Below are 26,069 nucleotides of genomic sequence, written 5' to 3'. Positions count from 1 at the left end.
ATTAACAAAATTAAAATAATTGCTAACATTTCTAGACCTGTTTTTGCTTAGTCGTCATGGGGTATTGTGATGTCGTCATGGGGTATTGTGATGTCGTCATGGGGTATTGTGACGTCGTCATGGGGTATTGTGACGTCGTCATGGGGTATTGTGACGTCGTCATGGGGTTTTGTGACGTCGTCATGGGGTATTGTGACGTCGTCATGGGGTTTTGTGATGTCGTCATGGGGTATTGTGATGTCGTCATGGGGTATTGTGACGTCGTCATGGGGTATTGTGACGTCGTCATGGGGTATTGTGAGGTCGTCATGGGGTATTGTGACGTCGTCATGGGGTATTGTGACGTCGTCATGGGGTATTGTGACGTCGTCATGGGGTATTGTGATGTCGTCATGGGGTATTGTGATGTCTTCATGGGGTATTGTGATGTCGTCATGGGGTATTGTGATGTCGTCATGGGGTATTGTGATGTCGTCATGGGGTATTGTGACGTCGTCATGGGGTATTGTGACGTCGTCATGGGGTATTGTGACGTCGTCATGGGGTATTGTGATGTCGTCATGGGGTATTGTGATGTCGTCATGGGGTATTGTGATGTCGTCATGGGGTATTGTGATGTCGTCATGGGGTATTGTGATGTCGTCATGGGGTATTGTGATGTCGTCATGGGGTATTGTGTGTAGATTAATGAGGAAAATAACAAATGAATCCATTTTAGAATTAGGTTGTAACGTAACAAAATGTGGATAAAAGGGGGAAGGTGTCTGAAAACTTTCCGAACCAATGTCGTCAGAAATCATACAAACACAAATTAAGATCAAAAAGCAAATTTAAGGTTAGAAATGAGGGTTAGCAGTGTGGTTAACAATTAGGTTTAAAATCTGATTTTATGAATGTGCCAGCTAGTGAGCACTCCGCAGCGCTGCCTCCAGAATAACATTCAAAACTAAGAATGCTCTTCCCTCTTGACCCCCCCCCCTTATCAAGTGGTGTTGACAGAATGCTAATATTAGTTGAAATAAAAGTTACACTACCCAAAATATACTCAATTTGTGGAAGGACCCACACACTCGGTCCTCAGCCCTAGGCTCAATGCCAACAAGGTATCCACACTCACTATGTCCTCTGTATGCTGTTCTAACCCGTCTATGAAAGGGTGTGATGCACTCTTGGTTGGAATGAGGTCCATGTCCATCTCAGCTTTTCTCTTCCTTGGAGAAAAGGTCAGTGGAAGGTCTTTATCCTGTGGAACATGGGCCTTCATATCCAGCAGCACGCTTCTGAGCTGTGAAGACAGGTCAGTCACGTACTGTTCCTCTTGGAGATGATAAGTGAGTTCTGTGATCTCTTTAAGATATCCTGCACATTGCCTCCGTAACCGCAACAGCTTCCTAGAAGACCTCTTCTTTCCTCTTCCAGATGGACCTTCGTATGGACGGTCAATGTTGGAGTCTCCGGTGGCCCGCTTGGTCTTAAACATGACATTTCTTATGTCACTGTCAGTGGGGTAATAGCGCCTGCGAGTAGGTGGAGGGGGCTGCTCTCCATGGAAAAGCTCTTCCACCACAAAGGTGTTCAGATGACACTTCATTTCAGTCATCTTTCTCACACCAGACAGAGTCAGCTGCTCAATCTTCTCTCTCAGCCTGGCATCTACAGCTTCCCTAACATGAGCTGCCTGTTGGAGAAAGAACACATGGGTTTATCATAAAGGGGTCAGTGGGTCAGGGGGTAACTTAACCAACACTATTATATAGGTTCTATAGTTATATTTACCTCGCCATCAACTGCATGTGAGCTGTGCTCAGAGAGGGAGGGGAACCTGACGCAGTAGATAACCTCTGCCTTCACGGAGCTGGGTGTTTCACTTAGTGCTGCCTTCAGAGTTTGGGAGGCCTCCTTTTTAGAGCACACTGTACTTTCCTCAATCTAGACATGAAAAAGTGATATTTGTTACATATGTACTGGTACTATGTACGGTGTTAGGCTGATTCACACAGACAGTCCAATTCTGATCTTTTTCCCCCCCCCCACTAATTGATCTTTTGACCAATCAGATCAGCTCTTTTGCCCATAATTGGAAATGGGCTGGCTGTGTAAACACGGCCTTAGACTTTTTGACCAACTGTAGGCATAGACCTTAAAACCTTTTCATATTTACCTTAAAATCAGGAAAGCGGATAACTTGGGCGATGTTTATTATAGCCTTGCAGTCCACCTTTTTGGTATTTTGTACCAGTTTCCGTTTCTGTAGAAAGGTATGGTCTTCAAGCTACGGAATATATAATAATACATTTTATTTTTATAGCAAAACATTTAATAATAATAAAATACATTTACTTACCAGTTAAAAGTTTGGACACAGCTACTCATTCAATTTGTACTATTTTCTACATTGTAGAATAATAGTGACGACATCAAACCTATGATATAACACATATGGAATCACGTAGTCACCAAAAAAAAGTGTTAAACAATTCCAAATATATTTTTGATTCTTTAAAGTAGCCACCCTTTGCCTTGACAGTTTTTGTACACGCTTGGCATTCTCTCAACCAGCTTCACCTGGAATGCTTTTCCAACAGTTGAGTTCCCACATATGCTGAGCACTTGTTGGCTGCTTTTCTTTCACTCTGCGGTCCAACTCATCGCAAACTATCTCAATTGGGTTGAGGTCAGGTGATTGTGTAGGCCAGGTCATCTGCTGCAGCATTCCATCACTCTCCTTCTTGGTCAAATAGCTGGCTAGAGGTGTGTTTGGTCATTGTCCTGTTGAAAAACAAATGAGTCTCACTAAGCGCAAACCAGATGGGATGGCGTATCGCTGCAGAATGCTGTTAAGTGTGCCTTGAATTCTAAATAAAATCACTGACAGTGTCACCAGCAAAGCACCTCCACACCATCACACCTCCTCCTCCATGCTTCACGGTGGGAACCACACTTGCAGAGATCATCCGTTCACCTACTCTGCGTCTCACAAAGACACGGCGGTTGGAACCAAAAATCTCCAATTTGGACTCCACCGGTTTTCCACCGGTTTAACATCCATTGCTCGTGTTTATTGGCCCAAGCAAATCCCTTCTTCTTGTTGATGTCCTTTAGTAGTGGTTTCTTTGTAGCAATTCGACCATGAAGGCCTGATCCACGCAGTCTCCTCTGAGCAGTTGATGTTGAGATGTGTCTGTTACTTGAAGTCTGTTATGCAATAATTTGGGCTGCAATTTCTGACGCTGGAAACTCTAATGAACTTACCCTCTGCAGCAGAGGTAACTCTGGGTCTTCCTTTCCTGTGGTGGTCCTCAAGAGGCAGTTTCATCATAGCGCTTGATGGTTTTTGCAACTGCACTGGAAGAAACTCAAAGTTCTTGAAATTTTCTGAATTGACTGACCTTCATGTCTTAAAAGTAAAGATGGACTGTCATTTGTCTTTACTTATTTGAGCTGTTCTTGCCATAATACGGACTTGGTCTTTTACCAAATAAGGCTGTCTTCTGTATATCACCCCTACATTGTCACAACACAACTGATTGGCTCAAACGCATAAAGGAGGAAAGAAATTCCACAAATTAACTTTTAACAAGGCACACCTGTTAATTGAAATGCATTCCAGGTGACTACCTCATGAAGCTGGTTGAGAGAATGCCAAGAGTGTGCTTGACAAAGCTGTCATCAAGGCAAAGGTGGCTACTTTGAAGTATCTCAAATATAACATATATTTTTATTTAACACTTTTTTGGTTACTATATGATTCCATGTGTGTTATTTCATAAGTTTTGATGTCTTCACTATAATTCTACAATGTATAAAATAGTAAAAATAAAGAAAAACCCTGGAATGAGGTGGTGTGTCCAAACTTTCGACTGGCACTTTTCTAGACACCCAACGCTCTTCACAGTGTACAGGGAAACTCACCACCCTAACCCCACCTACATACTCTTGCAATAAGTGCCATGGCCTCTTTAGTGACCACAGCGTTAGGACAACCCGTTAAAGTCCCATCTTATTGAGGAACATTCCACTGTTAGTCCTTCCACATTATTCTAATTAAATGTCATATAAAAAGTGTGTGGTGTAAAGGACAGTGATCCGTCTATGAACTTACTTCCTTCTTGTCTCTTTCAGCAGCATATCTCTCTTTGGCTTTTGTCTGTCTGTCTTTGCCCTGGTGGCATTCATACGTCTTTGTGCCAACAACTTGAAACGGAACACCGTTGAACGGAATACTTTTACTCTCCCAGCTGAGTTTTTTCCGTGCCAAAGGCTGTGCATCTGTTAAAAAGGTCAACAATATGATATATTACTATTAGAATGATAGGCTTGTGGGGGGGGGGAACTAACAGAGTTGCTCTCTGTCAAATAACTCATCTGTTCTTCAAAATGGATCCTTTTATGCTGATGATGCAATAGCAATTTTGAGGCAATGAAGTTGAGCGTCGTTGCCATGGCAGCATTGGTTGCTGCAACCAATGTACTCTTAAGGAGTGTAGGTGAGTCTACCATTACTCTGTAGGTGAGTCTACCATTACTCTGTAGGTGAGTCTACCATTACTCTGTAGGTGAGTCTACCATTACTCTGTAGGTGAGTCTACCATTACTCTTTAAGGTCAAAGGACCTTATACACTACACGATCAAAAAAATATATGGACACCTGCTCGTCGAACATCTCATTCCAAAAATAATGGGTATTAATATGGACTTGGTCCCAACTTTTCCTGCTATAACAGCCTCCACTCTTCCGGGAAGGCTTTCCACTAGATGTTGGAACATTACTGAGGAGACTTTCTTCCATTCAGACACTAAGAGCATTAGTGAGGTCGGGCACTGATGTTGGGCGATTAGGCCTGGCTCGCAGTCGGCCTTCCAATACATCCCAAAGATGTTCGATGGGGTTGAGGTCAGGGCTACGTGCAGGCCAGTGAAGTTCTTCCACACAGATCTCGACAAACCATTTCTGTATGGACCTCTTTGTGCATGGAAGTATTTAGGGGAATATTCAGGGGAATATTCAGGGGAGTATTCAGGGGAGTATTCAGGAGTGGAAACTTTCCATGGGGATTATATGCAAATTCATATTAATACCGTTTAAATGTAGATGTGTTTTGCATTGGATATCTTTACCATATCATATGGAGACAGAAACATAAACCTTTTACTTTATCAGAAATAGATATAATTGCAAAATATTAAATCCTTCTAATAGAAATATGAAAAACAATTTAGTTACAAATTGAACTTTAATTAAATGAGTTGACTCTTCACGTGGGATGATTTCACTGAACAACAAAAGAAAGGGAATATTGAATGCTCCCCAATGATCCATCACTTCTCCCAAAAAGGTTTTCAACATACATCTGTAAAATTATAGTCTAGAAAAAGCTTTGGTTGTCTTCCTCTCAGGCTTCCATGTCTTCTCCTTGGACCTCCTCAATGTCCACCTCTTGACCATCAGACTCTGAGGCCTCATCTTCACTATCACTTTCCAACCTTGTTGAGGATCGCTCATTGTTAGGCTCAAAAAGTCTCAAATTTGTCCGGATGGCCACAAATTTTTCAACCCTTGTATTGGTCAACCTGTTGCGTGCTTTGGTGTGTGTGTTCCCAAACAAGGACCCGTTGCGCTTTGAGGCGGCTGATGTTGGTGGGATTTGTAGGATGATGGAGGCAACAGGGGAAAGAGCCTCAGATCCACAAAGTCCCTTCTACCAGGTGGTTCCACCAGGAGATATGTTGGCACGACTGCCATATTGCATCTCCATCCCAAAGCCCTTGCTTGGAAGTGTACTTCGCTAGACTGCCAAGAACCTTGACCTCATCCAGGCCAAGGTGGCGAGACACGGTAGTGATGACACCATAGGCCTTGTTGATCGCTGCACCAGACAGGATGCAGCATACTTGGGGTCCAACATGTACGCTGCGGCGTGTTTGGGCAGAAGTCTTCACACTTTTTGGTGTATTTCAGAACTGAAGTTTCCTCTGCTTGGAGCAATACTGAAGTGGGCAGGCTAGTATGGATGTCTTCTCTTACATCTGCAAGCAGAGTCTGAACATCAGACTGCACAGATTGAGGGAGACAATGCCATCCTATGGTTACTGCTATAGGTTTCAGGAGTTTTGGGCGGCTTACCACTCTCCCAAAATACATCATTCAGGAGGATCCTCTTGATGGGGCTGTCCATATCAGCAGACTGTGATATGGCCATTTCTTGGAGAGACTCCTTCCCCTCCAGGAGACCGTCAAACATGATGACAAAACCACCCCAACGGGTGTTGCTGGGCAGCTTCAATGTGGTGCTCTTATTCTTCTCACGTTGCTTGGTGAGGTAGATTGCTGTTATAACTTGATGACCCTTCACATACCTAACCATTTCCTTGGCTCTCATTGTTTTCAGTGCCATGATGTCCTTGAGAAGCAGATTCAATGCATGAGCAGCACAGCCAATGGGTGTGATGTGAGGGAAGGACTCCTCCACTTTAGACCAAGCAGCCTTCATGTTCGCAGCATTGTCTGTCACCGGTGCCTTCTGTGGTCCAAGGTCATTGATGACTGCCTTCAGCTCATCTGCAATGTAGAGACCGATGTGTCCGTTGTCCCTTGGGTCTGTGCTCTTGTAGAATACTGTGCAAAATAGTGCTATTTTGTTCATTTTTTTGCGTTGTTTGTAACTTTTTTTTGTTGTACTTATTTTGTACATAATGTTGCTGCTACCGTCTCTTGTGACCGAAAATAACTTCTGGACATCAGAACTGGGATTTACTCACCACGAACTGGAAGAAGATTTCTCCTTTAACGAGTCCAACGAGAAAGATATACTGCTCTCCCGGGAACAGGCCCAAATCCCCGTTATTTGGTGAAGAAAAGACAGAGGAAGCGGATTGGGCTGCCTTTTGAGAATCCATAGGCCAGCGAGTAAACTCCCCACTGCCATCAATTCTACTTGCTAACATGCATATTGGAAAATAAAATCGATGACCTACAATTATCCTACCAACCGGACATTAAGAACTGTAATGTTTCACCAAGTCGTGGCTGAACGACGACACGGATAATAGAGCCGGAGGGATTTTCAATGCGCCGGCAGAACAGAGAAGCTAAGACGAGGGGTGGGGGGGGTGTCTTTTTGTCAATAACACCTGGTGTGCGATGTCTAATATTAAAGAGGTCTTGAGGTATTGCTCGCCTGAAGTAGAGCACCTTATGATAAGCTGTAGACCACACTATCTATCTAGATTATTCGTAGCCGTCTATTTACCACCACAGACCAATGCTGGCACTAAGACCGCACTCAACCAACTCTATAAGGCCATAAGCAAACAAGAAAATGCTCACCCTGGAGTGGTGCTCCTTGTGGCCGGGGGCTTTAATGCAGGCAAACTTAAATCAGTTTGACCAAATTTTTAGCAGCATGTCACATGTGCAACCAGAGGGAAAAAAAACACTAGACCACCTTTACTTCACACACAGAGATGCATACAAAGCTCTCCCCAGCCCTCCATTTGGCAAATCTGACTATAATTCAATCCTCCTGATTCCTGCTTACAAGCAAAAACTAAAGCAGGAAGTACCAGTGACTCGCTCAATATGGAAGTGATCAGATGACGCGGATGCTACGCTACAGGACTGTTTTGCTAGCACAGACTGGAATGCGTTCTGGGATTCATCCAATGGCATTGAGGAGTATAGTACCTCAGTCATCGGCTTCATCAATAAGTGCATCGACGATGTCGCCCCCACAGTAACCGTACGTACATAACCCAACCAGAAGCCATGGATTACAGGCAACATCCAAATCGAGCTAAAGGCTAGAGCTGCCGCTTTCAAGGAGCGGGACACTAATCCGGACGCCTATAAGATATCCCGCTATGCTCTCAGATGAAACATCAAACAAGCAAATCAACAATACAGGATTAAGATTGAATCCTACTGCACCGGCTCTGACGCTCGTTAGATGTAGCAGGGCTTGAAAACTATTACGGACTACAAAGGGAAACCCAGACGCGAGCTGCCCAGTGACGTAAGCCTACCAGACGAGCTAAATGCCTTTTATGCTCGCTTCAAGGCAAGCAACACTGGAGCATGCACAAGAGCACCAGTTGTTCTGGATGACTGTGTGATAACACTCTCGGTAGCCGATGTGACCAAGACCTTTAAACAGGTCAACATTCACAAAGCCGCGGGGCCAGATGGATTACCAGGACGTGTACTCAAAGCATGCGCGGACCAACTGGCAAGTGTGTTCACTGACATTTTCAACCTCTCCCTGACAGTCTGTAATACCAACCTCTCCCTGACAGTCTGTAATACCTACATGTTTCAAGCAGACCACCATAGTCCCTGTGCCCAAGGACGCAAAGATGACCTGCCTAAATGATTACGGCCCCATAGCACTCACGTCGGTAGCCATGAAGTGCTTTGAAAGTCTGATTATCATATCAACAGCATCCTCTCGGATACCCTTGACCCACTCCAATTTGTATACCGCTCCAACAAATCCACAGATGATGCAATCTCAACCGCACTCCACACTGCCCTTTCCCACCTGGACAAAAGGAACACCTATGTGAGAATGCTGTTCATTGACTACAGCTCAGCGTTCAACACCATAGTGCTCACGAAGCTCATCACTAAGCTAAGGACCCTGGGACAACACCTCCCTCTGACGGGCTGCCCCCAGGTGGTAAAGGTAGGCAACAACATGTCTGCCACGCTGATCCTCAACACTATGGCCCCTCAGGGGTGTGTACTTAGTCCCCTCCTGTACTCCCTGTTCACCCACGACTGCATGGCCAAACACGACTCCAACACCATCATTAAGTTTGCTGACGACACAACAGTGGTAGGCCTGATCACCGACAACGATGAGAGAACTGGCATTGTGGTGCCAGGACAACAACCTCCCCCTCAATGTGAGCAAGACAAAGGAGCTGATCATGGAATACAGGAAAAGGCTTGCCGAACAAGCCCCCATTAACATCAACGGGGCTGTAATGGAGCGGGTCGAGAGTATCAGGTTCCTTGGTGTCCACATCACCAATGATCTATCATGGGCCAAACTAGAGGTTGACCGATTAATCGGAATGGCCGATTAATTAGGTCCGATTTCAGGTTTTCATAACAATCGGAAATCTGTATTTTTGGGCACCGACTTTGCCGTTTTTTTTATACCTTTATTTAACTAGGCAAGTCAGTCAGTTAAGAACACATTCTTATTTTCAATGACGGCCTGGGAACGGTGGGTTAACTGCCTTGTTCAGGGGCAGAATGACAGATTTTCACCTTGTCAGCTCGGGGGATACAATCTTGCAACCTTTCAGTTAACTAGTCCAACGCTCTAACCACCTGCCTCTCATTGCACTTCACGAGGAGCCTGCCTGTTACGCGAATGCAGTAGAAGCCAAGGTAAGTTGCTAGCTAGCATTAAACTTATCTTATAAAAAAAATAATCAATCAATCATAATCACTAGTTAACTACACATGGTTGATGATATTACTAGTTTATCTAGCGTGTCCTGCGTTGCATATCATCGATGCAACGCTGGGGGATGATTTAACAAAAGCGCATTTGCGGAAAAAAAGCACAATCGTTGGACGACTGTACCTAACCATAAACATCAATGCCTTTCTTAAAATCAATACACAGAAGTATATATTTTTTAAACCTGCATAGTTAATAGAAATCCAGGTTCGCAGGCAATATTAACCAGGTGAAATTGAAATTGTGTCATTTCTCTTGCGTTCAGTGCACGCAGAGTCAGGGTATATGCAACAGTTTGGGCCGCCTGGCTCATTGCGAACTAATTTGCCAGAATTTTACGTAATTATGACATAACATTGAAGGTTGTACAATGTAACAGCAATATTTAGACTTAGGGATGCCACCCGTTAGATAAAATACCGAACGGTTCCGTATTTCACTGAAATAATAAACGTTTTGTTTTCGAAATGATAGTTTCCGGATTAGACCATATTAATGACCAAAGGCAGTCTGACTGAGCGATGGTAGGCAGCAGCAAGCTCGTAAGCATTCATTCAAACAGCACTTTCGTGCATTTTGCCAGCAGTTCTTCGCAAGCACAGCGCTGTTTATGACTTCAAGCCTATCAGCCTAATGGCTGGTGTAACCCATGTGAAATGGCTAGCTAGTTAGCTGGGTGGTCGCTAATAGCGTTTCAAACGTCACTCGCTCTGAGACTTGGAGTAGTTATTCCCCTAACGCTGCTTCGAGCGTGGCTGTTGTCGATGTGTTCCTGGTTCGAGCCCAGGTAGGGGCGAGGAGAGGGACGGAAGCTATACTTTTACACTGGAAAAACTATAGTGCCTATAAGAACATCCAATAGTCAAACGTATATGAAATACAAATGGTATAGAGAGAAATAGTCCTATAAATACTATATTGAGTACAACCTAAAAACCTCTCACCTTGGAATATTGAAGTCTCATGTTAAAAGGAACCACCAACTTTCATATGATCTCATGTTCTGAGCCAGGAACTCAAACGTTAGCTTTTTTACATGGCACATATTGCACTTTTACTTCTCCAACACTTTGTTTTTGCATTATTTAAACCAAATTGAACATGTTTCATTATTTATTTGAGGCTAAATTGATTTTTATTGGTGTATTATATTAAGTTAAAATAAGTGTTCATTCAGTATTGTTGTAATTGTCATTATTACAAACAAAATACATTTTAAATCGTCCGATTAATCGGTATCGGCGTTGAAAAATCATAATCGGTCGACCTCTAGGCCAAACACACCAAGACAGTCGTAAAGAGGCCAAGACAAAACCTTTTCCCCCTCAGGAGACTGAAACGATTTTTCATGGGTCCCCAGATCCTCAAAAAGTTCTACAGCTGCACCATCGAGAGCATCCTGACCGGTTGCATCACCGCTTGGTATGGCAACTGCTTGGCATCTGACCATAAGGCGCTACAGAGGGTAGTGCGTATGGCCCAGTACATCACTGGGGCCAAGCTTCTTGCAATCCAGGGCCTCTATAATAGGCAGTGTCAGAGGAAAACACAAGCCATAAAAGACTGCTGAACAATTCATCAAATGGCCACTGGACTATTACATTGACCCCCTCCATTTGTTTTGTACACTGCTGCTACTCGCTGTTTATTATCTATACATAGTCACTTCACCCCTACCTACATGTACAAATTACCTCTAACCTCTACCCCCACACACTGACTCTGTACTGGTACCCCCTGTATATAGCCTCATTATTGTTATGTTATTGTGTTAATTTTGACTTTAGCTTATTTGGCAAATATTTTCTTAACTCTTCTTGAACTGCACTGTTGGTTAAGGGCTTGTAAGTAAAGCATTTCACTGTAAGGTCTACACTGTTGGTTAAGGGCTTGTCAGTAAAGCATTTCACGGTACGGTCTACACTGTTGGTTAAGGGCTTGTAAGTAATCATTTCACTGTGAGGTCTACACTTGTTGTATTCGGCGCATGTGACAAATAGTTTGATTTGACATTATCATAATTGACTGTAGCACATATAAAACGCCCACAAGCTACCAGTGGCTGAAAACACAATTGCAGCGGGATGTACGAGTGACGAATTTCCGGGCAAGGATGGTCCATTTAAAATGAATTCCTTCCTCCCTCGCCCTGCAAGTGTAAACTCGTCAGACGTCATGATAAGTCATCCGAAGTGTCCACTTAATTTGAGGGTTGAGGGGAGAGTGTGTTTTGAATGCAGCCTTTATTGTACAATCCTTACTGTTGACCAATCACCGACGAAGTGGCTTAGACTTCGGCTTGCCTCTAGAAAGAAATGTTGTGTGCCCGAACAACAGACCGAAAGGGTGAACCAGACACGTCTTCGGGGCTATAAAGCTGAAGCGTCCCTTTAGAATGGTAGTGAGAGGAAATCCAGTCGCGGGAGCGGATGGAAGTAGCGGAAACTGGGCCGACATTCTGCTAATTTTGTCGTCGATGAAACATCCGATCTCAATACATTTTTAATGTCCCAAAAGTACAATATGTTACGAGCACAGTGCGTTAAGTTTTATAGACTTCAAGCTTTGCCGAAGTTTAAAAAAATTGCGTTTAGGAGTGCAAGGTCGAATTGAGTTTGTGCTTGGCTTTGCCCACTATGCTCATACTGTAAACAGCACAGATGAACTAACTTCGTTTTGGAAACAATTTCCAAAACAAACGAGAAAGCCTAAATGTCATAATATATGCACGAATTTTCCAAACTGTTCGGCTGGGAAGAATCCATGGAAAGACTGACTGAGACGGGCAAACCCCACTCCGTTGCCAGCAACATTGCATAGCAATATTGCCCCCCCAGAAATGGCCAGTGTATCATTAGCCGTCACGTAAGTAACTTAGTTATTTCAACAGTAATTAATGAAAATGTCTAATTTATTGGGCTAGTGTATCATCAGCTTTAGGTCATTTTAGATGAGTATCAAAAGTAAGCTACTAGCTACCTAATGTTAGCTATGTAACGTTGTGTTTTTAAAGATAACTTACCCTTTTGCCCAAAACTTTTGTCCTTTCTCAATGTTATGAATTTCAGTGACGTTTCCAATTCTTGTTCCCGAATGTATTTAGTTATTTCGTCCTCAAACTTGAACTCGAGGTATGCCATTTCGAAAATGCGGCGTTTTCCACCATAGATATTAAGCAGTGTGCTAGCACAGTTTCTAAACCTAGAGACGCAACATCGCGATACTTCCGGGAACGCTTGCGGACCAGGTCGACGCCTCGATCACACCAACAGTTTTCCCCTCCCCCGTTTTGGAACACCAGAAGTACATTCATTTCCGATTTAACGCTGTGTTTGCATTACAGTATTACTGAGGCAGTTATATATATATATATATAGAGAGAGAGAGATGTCCTTGTTTTTGAAAGAAAAACACTTTTTTTTGTCCATTAAAATAACATCAAATTGATCAGAAATACAGTGTAGACGTGTAATTGTAATTGATTCAAACTGTAATTGAAGTGTAATTGATTCAAACTACATAATAGGCTGATACACAGCCAATACAGTAGGTGGCCCCATGCCCCTAGAACAATTGTTAGAAGAACAACAATAACAACGTTTGGCCTCACACTCCAGAACAGTAGGTGGCGCCAAGTGGTTTGTGCTGATTGTACGGAGATTGTGACAGCCTGGTTAAATGGTGTCCCTTGACAAGGCAAGAACAAGATGTATGTCAGGAGAAGTGCAGTATTATCATAAGGAGACTTATACTTGGAAATGGAGGAGGAGTGGAGGGAAAAAGAGTGGCAGAGGAGGTCTAAGAGAGAGATGGAGGAAGAGGGTGAACTTGAGTCAGTTAAAAATGGTGGGGGGAAAAAAGTGGGGTGGTCGGTGTGGTGAAGTTATCAGAGCCCGAGGCGTGCACCGAGAGTCAGGATAAAGATGAGCCTGTGACAGCAGGAGTAAAGTTTTTGGAAAAAGTGGACGCCTGCCTTTTGGCTGATCCATTTGTGGTTTCAGGGTGAGTGAAAACGGAGTTGGGTGCTGTGGAATCGGTGAGGGTAACCAGAAGTGGTCTTGTGGTAATTGTACGTGTTTCTGCTGGTCAGAGGGAGAAGGCGCTCCGCGTTAAACGAATGGGGACAAGAGGTGTGAATTGTTTTGCTCTCAAGAAAAGGGTGCCATTGAAAGGAGTGATTACTGGGGTAGCAGTAAAAGCTGACCAACTGAAGGGGAAGATTCCCGGTGTTCGTGATTTTTTAAATTTATTTAACTAGGCAAGTCAGTTAAGAACAAATTCTTATTTTCAATGACAGCCAAGGAACAGTGGGTTAACTGCATGTTCAGGGGCAGAATGACAGATTTGTACCTTGTCAGCTCGAGGGTTTGACCTAGCAACCTTTCAGTTACTGGCTCAATGCTCTAACCACTAGGCTACCGTGCCGCCCCAATAGTGGAGCATGGTATTTATTATGATGTATTAATATTTTGTGAGTGTAGTGTGAAATTGTAGGGTATTTGTTGTAATTTTTTAATATACATATATATATATATATTTAGCAAAGTATAAGGGAGTTACTCCAGTCTATTGGTAGCGGTAGACCTCATCGGAGAATAACAGTAGGTGGCAGTGTATGCTGCTAAAGGTTGAATGCGATCCGCCAACCCAATCTCAAAGAAGAACGTATTCGCTAACGCCGCATTTTCGAAATGGCATATCTCGAGTTCAAGTTTGAGGACGAAATAACTAAATACATTCGGGAACAAGAATTGGCAACGTCACTGAAATTCGTAATATTGGGAAAGGACAAAAGTTTTGGACAAAAGGGTACGTTGTCTTTTTTTATTTTATAACTAGTAGCTAACTTTTGCTACTCTCATCTAAAATGATGCTAGCTATGTTAGCTCGCTAGCATAACAGATTCCATTCCAAGCGCTCGACCAGAGAGCAACTTTGTTAGTTTCCCTACAAGCCTATCATTCTAATAGTAATATATCATATTGTTGACCTTTTTTAACAGATGCACAGCCTTTGGCACGGAAAAAACTCAGCTGGGAGAGTAAAAGTATCCCGTTCAACGGTGTTCCGTTTCAAGTTGTTGGCACAAAGACGTATGAATGCCACCAGGGCAAAGACAGACAGACAAAAGCCAAAGAGAAATATGCTGCTGAAAGAGACAAGAAGGAAGTAAGTTCATAGACGGATCACTGTCCTTTACACCACACACTTGATATAACATTTAATTAGAATCATGTGGAAGGACTAACAGTGGAATGTTCCTCAATAAGATGGGACTTTAAAGGGTTGTCCTAACGCTGTGGTCACTAAAGAGGCCATGGCACTTATTGCAAGAGTATGTAGGTGGGGTTAGGGTGGTGAGTTTCCCTGTACACTGTGAAGAGCTTTGGGTGTCTAGAAAAGTGCTATAAAAGTCTTAATGTATTATTTATATCTTCCGTAGCTTGAAGACCATGCCTTTGTAAAGAGACGGAAACTGGTACAAAATACCAAAAAGGTGGACTGCAAGGCTATAATAAACATCGCCCAAGTTATCCGCTTTCTGGATTTTAAGGTAAACATGAAAACTTATATCAAGGCCTTCTGTTGGTCTGTCTAAAAAATAAAAAACAATGTATCAGAATTGAGCTGGATATGTAAACACAACCTGTGAATCAGCCTAACACCGTACATAGTACCAGTACATATGTAACAAATACCACTTGTTTTTATGTCTAGATTGAGGAAAGTACAGTGCGCTCTAAAAAGGAGGCCTCCCAAACTCTGAAGGCAGCACTAAGTGAAACACCCAGCTCCGTGAAGGCAGAGGTTGTCTACTGCGTCAGGTTCCCCTCCCTCTCTGAACACAGCTCACATGCAGTTGATGGCGAGGTAAATATAACTATAGAACCTATATAATATTGTGTTGGTTAAGTTACCCCCTTACCCACTGACCCCTTTATAATAAACCCATGTATTCTTTCTCCAACAGGCAGCTCATGTTAGGGAAGCTGTAGATGCCAGGCTGAGAGAGAAGATTGAGCAGCTGACTCTGTCTGGTGTGAGAAAGATGACTGAAATGAAGTGTCATCTGAACACCTTTGTAATGGAAGAGCTTTTCCATGGAGAGCAGCCCCCTCCACCTACTCGCAGGCGCTATTACCCCACTGACAGTGACATAAGAAATGTCATGTTTAAGACCAAGCGGGCCACCGGAGACTCCAACATTGACCGTCCATACGAAGGTCCATCTGGAAGAGGAAAGAAGAGGTCCTCTAGGAAGCTGTTGCGGTTACGGAGGCAATGTGCAGGATATCTTAAAGAGATCACAGAACTCACTTATCATCTCCAAGAGGAACAGTATGTGACTGACCTGTCTTCACAGCTCAGAAGCGTGCTGCTGGATATGAAGGCCCATGTTCCACAGGATAAAGACCTTCCACTGACCTTTTCTCCAAGGAAGAGAAAAGCTGAGATGGACATGGACCTCATTCCAACCAAGAGTGCATCACACCCTTTCATAGATGGGTTAGAACAGCATACAGAGGACATAGTGAGTGTGGATACCTTGTTGGCATTGAGCCTAGGGTAGTAAGGCTGAGTGGATACTTTGTTGGCATTGAGCCTAGGTTAGTAGGGCTGAGTGGATACCTTGTTGGCGTTGAGCCTAGGTTAGTAGGGCTGAGTGGATACCTTGTTGGCATTGAGCCTAGGTTAGTAGGGCTGAGTGGATACCTTGTTGGCGTTGAGCCTAGGTTAGTAGGGCTGAGTGGATACCTTGTTGGCATTGAGCCTAGGTTAGTAGGGCTGAGTGGATACCTTGTTGGCATTGAGCCTAGGTTAGTAGGGCTGAGTGGATACCTTGTTGGCATTGAGCCTAGGTTAGTAGGGCTGCATGGATATCTTGTTGGCATTGAGCCTAAGGTAGTAGGGCTGCGTGGATACCTTTTTGGCATTGAGCCTAGGTTAGTAGGGCTGAGTGGATACATTGTTGGTATTTAGCCTAGGGCTGATGACTGGGTGGGTTCTGCCACCAATTGAGTATATTTTGGGTAGTGTAACTTTTTTATTTCAACTAATGTTAATATTCTGTTAATGTAACAGATGTGAAATGGCTTGCTAGATGAAAGTTATACTGTTACATTAACAACTTCATAAAAACATGTTTTCTCATCTCAAGATGTAAAACAAATACATGACTATAGTAAGTCATTTAGGAGGCATATAAACACACTGTTCCACTCATCTGCAGCTACTCTCTACTTTATTGTATTATGGTCTGTCCTGATGCCTAGTCACTTTACCCTGATCTGGTACTTCCTGTATATGGTTGCACATTTATCTCCTTGATCTGGTACTTCCTGTATATAGTCGCACATTTATCTCCTTGATCTGGTACTTCCTGTATATAGTCGCACATTTATCTCCTTGATCTGGTACTTCCTGTATATAGTCGCACATTTATCTCCTTGATCTGGTACTTCCTGTATATAGTCGCACATTTATCTCCTTGATCTGGTACTTCCTGTATATAGTCGCACATTTATCTCCTTGATCTTGTACTTCCTGTATATAATCGCACATTGATCTGGTACTGGTAATCCCTGTATATAGCTGCACATTGATCTGGTACTGGTAATCCCTGTATATAGCTGCACATTGATCTGGTACTGGTAATCCCTGTATATAGCTGCACATTGATCTGGTACTGGTAATCCCTGTATATAGCTGCACATTGATCTGGTACTGGTAATCCCTGTATATAGCTGCACATTGATCTGGTACTGGTAATCCCTGTATATAGCTGCACATTGATCTGGTACTGGTAATCCCTGTATATAGCTGCACATTGATCTGGTACTGGTAATCCCTGTATATAGCTGCACATTGATCTGGTACTGGTAATCCCTGTATATAGCTGCACATTGATCTGGTACTGGTAATCCCTGTATATAGCTGCACATTGATCTGGTACTGGTAATCCCTGTATATAGCTGCACATTGATCTGGTACTGGTAATCCCTGTATATAGCTGCACATTGATCTGGTACTGGTAATCCCTGTATATAGCTGCACATTGATCTGGTACTGGTAATCCCTGTATATAGCTGCACATTGATCTGGTACTGGTAATCCCTGTATATAGCTGCACATTGATCTGGTACTGGTAATCCCTGTATATAGCTGCACATTGATCTGGTACTGGTAATCCCTGTATATAGCTGCACATTGATCTGGTACTGGTAATCCCTGTATATAGCTGCACATTGATCTGGTACTGGTAATCCCTGTATATAGCTGCACATTGATCTGGTACTGGTAATCCCTGTATATAGCTGCACATTGATCTGGTACTGGTAATCCCTGTATATAGCTGCACATTGATCTGGTACTGGTAATCCCTGTATATAGCTGCACATTGATCTGGTACTGGTAATCCCTGTATATAGCTGCACATTGATCTGGTACTGGTAATCCCTGTATATAGCTGCACATTGATCTGGTACTGGTAATCCCTGTATATAGCTGCACATTAATCTGGTACTGGTAATCCCTGTATATAGCTGCACATTGATCTGGTACTGGTAATCCCTGTATATAGCTGCACATTGATCTGGTACTGGTAATCCCTGTATATAGCTGCACATTGATCTGGTACTGGTAATCCCTGTATATAGCTGCACATTGATCTGGTACTGGTAATCCCTGTATATAGTTGCACATTGATCTGGTACTGGTAATCCCTGTATATAGCTGCACATTGATCTGGTAATCCCTGTATATAGCTGCACATTGATCTGGTACTGGTAATCCCGGTATATAGCTGCACATTGATCTGGTACTGGTAATCCCTGTATATAGCTGCACATTGATCTGGTACTGGTAATCCCTGTATATAGCTGCACATTGATCTGGTACTGGTAATCCCTGTATATAGCTGCACATTGATCTGGTACTGGTAATCCCTGTATATAGCTGCACATTGATCTGGTACTCCCTGTATATAGCTGCACATTGATCTGGTACTGGTAATCCCTGTATATAGCTGCACATTGATCTGGTACTCCCTGTATATAGCTGCACATTGATCTGGTACTGGTAATCCCTGTATATAGCTGCACATTGATCTGGTACTGGTAATCCCTGTATATAGCTGCACATTGATCTGGTACTGGTAATCCCTGTATATAGCTGCACATTGATCTGGTACTGGTAATCCCTGTATATAGCTGCACATTGATCTGGTACTGGTAATCCCTGTATATAGCTGCACATTGATCTGGTACTGGTAATCCCTGTATATAGCTGCACATTGATCTGGTACTGGTAATCCCTGTATATAGCTGCACATTGATCTGGTACTGGTAATCCCTGTATATAGCTGCACATTGATCTGGTACTGGTAATCCCTGTATATAGCTGCACATTGATCTGGTACTGGTAATCCCTGTATATAGCTGCACATTGATCTGGTACTGGTAATCCCTGTATATAGCTGCACATTGATCTGGTACTGGTAATCCCTGTATATAGCTGCACATTGATCTGGTACTGGTAATCCCTGTATATAGCTGCACATTGATCTGGTACTGGTAATCCCTGTATATAGCTGCACATTGATCTGGTACTGGTAATCCCTGTATATAGCTGCACATTAATCTGGTACTGGTAATCCCTGTATATAGCTGCACATTGATCTGGTACTGGTAATCCCTGTATATAGCTGCACATTGATCTGGTAATCCCGGTATATTATGTTATTATTGTGCATTCTATTCCTCTTGTTACAATCCCCATGTTTTTTTATTTTATTTTTTTACTTTGAATCGTTGTGAAGGGCTGTAAGCCAGAATTTCACGGTTTAGTCTACACACCCGTTATATTCGGCGCATGTGACAAATACAATTTGTTTTGAAGTGCCCAAATAAAGTAACTGGGTTGACTTTAAAAGTGTTGACGTTTTAATCTTAAATCAGACCATTTCTAAATATGCATTAACGACCGTTTCTTTGAAGCTGTGTACGTTTTACTTGTGGATTTTTTGAAAACAAAAATTTAAAATCAAGATGTATCAAATTTGTTTGTTTTTATAATGGCATGTAGATATTGGAGTAAACCTTTTTTGGGTTAAAATAAGTAACTCTTGTGTAAAGGCCAACATGATTAGCTTGCAATCTGATTGAGTGGTTGATCTGGTTGAGTGCATTGTTTTACAACTAAATATTCCCTTTCCTTGAATAAGCAACCTGGTCTCAGAGCATTTGGTATTATTCTGTACGTAAAACCGAGATGCTCCATTTTAGTATATGTTTCGTATGGAATATATTAATCTGGGGATGTCCATCACCCATTCCGTATGATATCTTACGAAGTACAATTAATATTCTATTTTACGAATTTGCAGAAAATATGCTATGTTACGAATTCAAGCTAGGTGGGTAATGTTAGCCAGGCTAGGGGAAGGGTTAGCTAACATGCTAAGTAGTTGCAAAGTAGCTAAAATGCTAAAGTTGTCCGTGATGAGTTTCAAACTCTCAACCTTTGGCTGTGTTACACACCTACCCAGCCCCCTGACTTCAGTAACCATACCAAAGGTAACATACGGTGCATTCAGACCCCTTTCCTTTTCCCACATTTTGTTACGTTACAGCCTTATTCTAAAATGGATTCAATTAAATGTTCATCAATCTACACACCATACCCGCTAATGACAAAGCAAAACCAGGTTTTTATACAGTTTTGTTAATTTATTTAAAAAAAATTTAATCTAAAACATACCTTATTTGCATAGGTTTTCAGACCCTTTGTGATGAGCCTTGAAATTGATCTCGGGTACAGCCTGTTTCCATTGATCAACCTTGATGTTTCTATAACTTGATTGGAGTCCACCTGTGTTAAATTCAATTGATTGGACATGATTTGGAAAGATGCATACCTGGTCTATATAAGGTCCCACAGTTGACCGTGCATGTCAGAGTGCAAAAACCAAGCTATGAGGTCGAAGGAATTGTCCGTAGAGCGCCGAGACAGGATTGTGTCGAGGCACGGGTCTGGGGAAGGATGCCAAAACATGTCTGAAGCATTGAACGTCCCCAAGAACACAGTGGCCTCCATCATTCTGGAATGGAGAAGTTTGGAACCATCAAGACTCTTGCTAGAGCTGGCCGCCTGGTCCAACTGAGCAATCGGGAGAGAAGGGCCTTGGTCAGGGAGGTGATCAAGAACCTGATGGTCACTCTGACAGAGCTCTAGAGTTCCTCTGTGGAGATGAGAGAACCTTCCGGAATGACAACCATCTCTGCAGCACTCCACCAATCAGGCCTTTATGGTAGAGTGGCCTGATGGAAGCCACTCCTCAGCCCGCTTGGAGTTTGCCAAAAGGCATCTAAAGGACTCTCAGAAAAAAATGGAAACAAATTCTCTGGTCTGATGAAACCAAGATTGAACTCTTGAAGCCTGAATGCCAAGCGTCCCATCTGAAGGAAACCTGGCACCATCCCTACTGTGAAGCATGGTGGTGGTGGCATCATGCCTTGGGGATGTTTTTCAGCGACAGGGACTGAGAATGTCCTTGAGTCTGAATGTTCTTGAGTGGCCCAGCCAGAACCTGGACTTGAATTAGATCGAACATCACTGGAGAGACCTGAAAATAGCTGTGCAGAGACGCTCCCCATCCAACCTGACAGCGCTTGAGTGTATCTGCAGAGATGAATGGGAGAAACTGCCCAAATACAGGTGTAGAGTCATACCCAAGAAGACTGATCGCTGTAAAAGAGTCTAGCCTGTCCATTTTGTTATGAGCCTGTCCATTTTGTTATGAGCCTGTCCATTTTGTTATGAGCCTGTCCATTTTGTTATGAGCCTGTCCATTTTGTTATGAGTCTAGCCTGTCCATTTTGTTATGAGCCTAGTCTAGCCTGTCCATTTTGTTATGAGCCTGTCCATTTTGTTATGAGTCTAGCCTGTCCATTTTGTTATGAGCCTAGTCTAGCCTGTCCATTTTGTTATGAGCCTAGTCTAGCCTGTCCATTTTGTTATGAGCCTAGTCTAGCCTGTCCATTTTGTTATGAACCTAGTCTAGCCTGTCCATTTTGTTATGAGCCTAGCCTGTCCATTTTGATATGAGCCTAGCCTGTCCATTTTGTTATGAGCCTGTCCATTTTGTTATGAGTCTAGCCTGTCCATTTTGTTATGAGCCTAGTCTAGCCTGTCCATTTTGTTTTGAGTCTAGCCTGTCCATTTTGTTATGAGCCTGTCCATTTTGTTATGAGCCTAGTCTAGCCTGTCCATTTTGTTATGAGCCTAGTCTAGCCTGTCCATTTTGTTATGAACCTAGTCTAGCCTGTCCATTTTGTTATGAGCCTAGCCTGTCCATTTTGATATGAGCCTAGCCTGTCCATTTTGTTATGAGCCTGTCCATTTTGTTATGAGTCTAGCCTGTCCATTTTGTTATGAGCCTAGTCTAGCCTGTCCATTTTGTTTTGAGTCTAGCCTGTCCATTTTGTTATGAGCCTGTCCATTTTGTTATGAGTCTAGTCTGTCCATTTTGTTATGAGTCTAGCCTGTCCATTTTGTTATGAGCCTGTCCTGTCCATTTTGGTATGAGCCTAGTCTAGCCTGTCCATTTTGTTATGAGCCTGTCCATGTTGTTATGAGCCTAGTCTAGCCTGTCCATTTTGTTATGAGCCTGTCCATTTTGTTATGAGTCTAGCCTGTCCATTTTGTTATGAGCCTAGTCTAGCCTGTCCATGTTGTTATGGGCCTAGTCTAGCCTGTCCATGTTGTTATGGGCCTAGCCTAGCCTGTCCATGTTGTTATGGGCCTAGTCTTGCCTGTCCATGTTGTTATGGGCCTAGCCTAGCCTGTCCATGTTGTTATGGGCCTAGTCTTGCCTGTCCATTTTTGTTATGAGCCTAGTCTAGCCTGTCCATTTTGATATGAGCCTGTCCATTTTGTTATGAACCTAGTCTAGCCTGTCCATTTTGATATGAGCCTAGCCTGTCCATTTTGATATGAGCCTAGCCTGTCCATTTTGTTATGAGCCTGTCCATTTTGTTATGAGCCTAGTCTAGCCTGTCCATTTTGTTATGAGCCTAGTCTAGCCTGTCCATTTTGTTATGAGCCTAGCCTGTCCATTTTGATATGAGCCTAGCCTGTCCATTTTGTTATGAGCCTAGTCTAGCCTGTCCATTTTTAAAAGCAGCCCAGAATATTTCAGTCACTACTCAGAGGATGTGGGCCTAGTCTAGCCTGTCCATTTTTAAAAGCAGCCCAGAATATTCCAGTCACTATCTCAGAGGATGTGGGCCTAGTCCATTTTTAGCAGCTGTCCTATTTTTAAATTTTTAGCAGCCCATAATATTCCAGTCACTATCTCAGAGGATGTGACCTAGTCTAGCCTGTCCATTTTTAAAAGCAGCCCAGAATATTTCAGTCACTATCTCAGAGGATGTGGGCCTAGTCTAGCCTGTCCATGTTGTTATGGGCCTAGCCTGTCCATTTTGTTATGAGCCTAGCCTGTCCATTTTTAAAAGCAGCCCATAATATTCCAGTCACTATCTCAGAGGATGTGGGCCTAGTCTAGCCTGTCCATTTTTAAAAGCAGCCCAGAATATTCCAGTCACTATCTCAGAGGAGGTGGGCCTAGTCTAGCCTGTCCATGTTGTTATGGGCCTAGCCTGTCCATTTTTAAAAGCAGCCCATAATATTCCAGTCACTATCTCAGAGGATGTGGGCCAGAAAATAGAGGTTGCGGTTATGCAATGATCTTTGCCTATCCATGTGTTGTCAATGACATACGAGGAGACTGCATGCCTAAACATATTGCAGAAACTGTTAGGGGACAGCGAGGAGACTGCATTCCTAAACATATTGCAGAAACTGTTAGGGGACAGTGAGGAGACTGCATGCCTAAACATATTGCAGAAACTGTTAGGGGACAGTGAGGAGACTGCATTCCTAAACATATTACAGAAACTGTTAGGGGACAGCGAGGAGACTGCATTCCTAAACATATTACAGAAACTGTTAGGGGACAGTGAGGAGACTGCATTCCTAAACATATTACAGAAACTGTTAGGGGACAGCGAGGAGACTGCATTCCTAAACATATTGTTGAAACTGTTTGGGGACAGTGAGGAGACTGCATTCCTAAACATATTGCAGAAACTGTTAGGGGACAGTGAGTCTCCACCTGTAGCTGAATGGAAGAAACTACAGTTAAAATTTAATGTAGCATTCTGTCAAGATTATGTTTTGACCATTTCAATGAAATAATGAGAACTCTCCAATACCTTTAACGTTAAATCCCTTTATTTGGACCCACTGCTGATCTATTCATTTATACAATGGGTGTCTTTCCACAAACCATCGTAACAAAATGTGTCACTCATGTTATGACCAAGGCATTTCCATTCTTTTCACGAATCACACACGGATCATCATTATAGTCAAAACACACACAGTTCATCATTACAGTCAAAACACACACGGTTCCTCATTATAGTCAAAACACACACGGTTCATCATTATAGTCAAAACACACACGGTTCATCATTATAGTCAAAACACACACAGTTCATCATTATAGTCAAAACACACACGGTTCATCATTATAGTCAAAACACACACGGTTCATCATTATAGTCAAAACACACACGGTTCATCATTATAGTCAACACACACGGTTCATCATTATAGTCAAAACACACTTGGTTCATCATTATAGTCAAAACACACACGGTTCATCATTATAGTCAACACACACGGTTCATCATTATAGTCAAAACACACACATGGTTCATCATTATAGTCAAAACACACATGGTTCATCATTATAGTCAAAACACACACGGTTCATCATTATAGTCAAAACACACACGGTTCATCATTATAGTCAAAACACACACAGTTCATCATTATAGTCAAAACACACACGGTTCATCATTATAGTCAAAACACACACGGTTCATCATTATAGTCAAAACACACTTGGATCATCATTATAGTCAAAACACACTTTGCTTTTAAACAACAAATTATAAAATCCAAATGTTGATGCATTCATTGGGACAGTTTCAGATGAGCAGTATTACATTCTCCATTTTGGCAGAGAGTAGACAGTAGGCCTTCTCTAGGGCCTAGACCACAGAGAGTAGACAGTAGGCCTTCTCTAGGGCCTAGACCACAGAGAGTAGACAGTAGGCCTTCTCTAGGGCCTAGACCACAGAGAGTAGACAGTAGGCCTTCTCTAGGGCCTAGACCACAGAGAGTAGACAGTAGGCCTTCTCTAGGGCCTAGACCACAGAGAGTAGACAGTAGGCCTTCTCTAGGGCCTAGACCACAGAGAGTAGACAGTAGGCCTTCTCTAGGGCCTAGACCACAGAGAGTAGACAGTAGGCCTTCTCTAGGGCCCTACACCACAGAGAGTAGACAGTAGGCCTTCTCTAGGGCCTAGACCACAGAGAGTAGACAGTAGGCCTTCTCTAGGGCCTAGACCACAGAGAGTAGACAGTAGGCCTTCTCTAGGGCCTAGACCACAGAGAGTAGACAGTAGGCCTTCTCTAGGGCCCTAGACCACAGAGAGTAGACAGTAGGCCTTCTCTAGGGCCCTAGACCACAGAGAGTAGACAGTAGGCCTTCTCTAGGGCCTAGACCACAGAGAGTAGACAGTAGGCCTTCTCTAGGGCCCTAGACCACAGAGAGTAGACAGTAGGCCTTCTCTAGGGCCCTAGACCACAGAGAGTAGACAGTAGGCCTTCTCCAGGGCCCTAGACCACAGAGAGTAGACAGTAGGCCTTCTCTAGGGCCCTAGACCACAGAGAGTAGACAGTAGGCCTTCTCTAGGGCCCTAGACCACAGAGAGTAGACAGTAGGCCTTCTCTAGGGCCTAGACCACAGAGAGTAGACAGTAGGCCTTCTCTAGGGCCCTAGACCACAGAGAGTAGACAGTAGGCCTTCTCTAGGGCCTAGACCACAGAGAGTAGACAGTAGGCCTTCTCTAGGGCCCTAGACCACAGAGAGTAGACAGTAGGCCTTCTCTAGGGCCCTAGACCACAGAGAGTAGACAGTAGGCCTTCTCTAGGGCCCTGTCCAGAAACAACACAAACAGCCCAGAGGCCTAGGCCACAACTCAGTCATGTGTTGATGTCAGTGGGAGACTAAATGAAAACGTAACATAAATGGAAGTCAGGGTTGAGACCAACCTGCTGACAGCTATCCATTCCTTTCAGAACTACGTGAAGTGGTTAGGCCATGGGTAGAGGGGTTAGGGGCTGTTTCTGGACAGGGCCCAGCCAGGTTCTAGGAGTTCAAATACTTTCTTTTACAGGGGTCGGAGGTCAGCCAAACAGGGATGTCTGGGTCACTTTGCGCCTTCAGAGATTACCAATGTGATCCTGGTTAATCCACATGCTAACTATCAGCAGGCAGGGCCCCACGCTGTTCTCTCACTCACTCACTCACTCACTCACTATCAGCAGGCAGGGCCCCACGCTGTTCTCTCTCTCACTCACTATCAGCAGGCAGGGCCCCACGCTGTTCTCTCACTCACTCACTCACTCACTATCAGCAGGCAGGGCCCCACACTGTTCTCTCGCTCACTCACTCAGCGTAGC

The 26,069-nt window shown here is 43.4% G+C and overlaps 2 protein-coding genes across 3 annotated transcripts; one reads left to right on the top strand and one right to left on the bottom strand.

Moving 5' to 3' along the window:
* Positions 1-518: 518 nt before the first annotated feature.
* On the bottom strand, positions 519-12,645 carry LOC139422359 (calcium-responsive transcription factor-like). Its single transcript, XM_071173563.1, has 5 exons — positions 12,497-12,645; positions 4,103-4,269; positions 2,162-2,272; positions 1,777-1,929; positions 519-1,678 (listed from the first exon to the last, which is right to left on the bottom strand). The coding sequence occupies exons 1-5, from the start codon at positions 12,612-12,614 to the stop codon at positions 1,046-1,048; spliced, it is 1,182 nt and encodes a 393-aa protein (XP_071029664.1). The 5' UTR covers positions 12,615-12,645; the 3' UTR covers positions 519-1,045.
* Positions 12,646-14,156: 1,511 nt separating this feature from the next.
* Positions 14,157-16,755, top strand: LOC139422360 (calcium-responsive transcription factor-like). Of its 2 annotated transcripts, XR_011635731.1 has the most exons (6): positions 14,157-14,283; positions 14,477-14,643; positions 14,918-15,028; positions 15,193-15,345; positions 15,446-16,334; positions 16,419-16,755. XR_011635731.1 is itself a non-coding variant. In XM_071173564.1 (5 exons), exons 1-5 carry the CDS (start codon positions 14,166-14,168, stop codon positions 16,043-16,045), a joined length of 1,149 nt encoding a protein of 382 aa, XP_071029665.1. In that variant the 5' UTR covers positions 14,157-14,165; the 3' UTR covers positions 16,046-16,755. The 2 variants fall into 2 exon arrangements, 1 of the variants encoding a protein (XP_071029665.1); XM_071173564.1 differs by having other exon boundaries at positions 15,446-16,755.
* The last annotated feature ends 9,314 nt before the right edge of the window (positions 16,756-26,069 follow it).

This window comes from Oncorhynchus clarkii, chromosome 12 (genome assembly GCF_045791955.1).
Source record: "Oncorhynchus clarkii lewisi isolate Uvic-CL-2024 chromosome 12, UVic_Ocla_1.0, whole genome shotgun sequence".
NCBI classification, from domain to species: domain Eukaryota; kingdom Metazoa; phylum Chordata; class Actinopteri; order Salmoniformes; family Salmonidae; genus Oncorhynchus; species Oncorhynchus clarkii.
This window is presented reverse-complemented; position numbering and strand designations above follow the sequence as displayed.

Coding starts and splice junctions, on each gene's coding strand:
- LOC139422360 (XM_071173564.1), top strand. CDS start 14,166: ATGGCATATCTCGAGTTCAAGTTTGAGGACGAAATAACTAAATACATT. Junction 15,029..15,192: donor TCCGCTTTCTGGATTTTAAG/GTAAACATGAAA, acceptor TTTTATGTCTAG/ATTGAGGAAAGTACAGTGCG. Junction 15,346..15,445: donor CACATGCAGTTGATGGCGAG/GTAAATATAACT, acceptor TTTCTCCAACAG/GCAGCTCATGTTAGGGAAGC.
- LOC139422359 (XM_071173563.1), bottom strand. CDS start 12,614: ATGGCATACCTCGAGTTCAAGTTTGAGGACGAAATAACTAAATACATT. Junction 2,273..4,102: donor CTGAAAGAGACAAGAAGGAA/GTAAGTTCATAG, acceptor TATATTCCGTAG/CTTGAAGACCATACCTTTCT. Junction 1,679..1,776: donor CACATGCAGTTGATGGCGAG/GTAAATATAACT, acceptor TTTCTCCAACAG/GCAGCTCATGTTAGGGAAGC.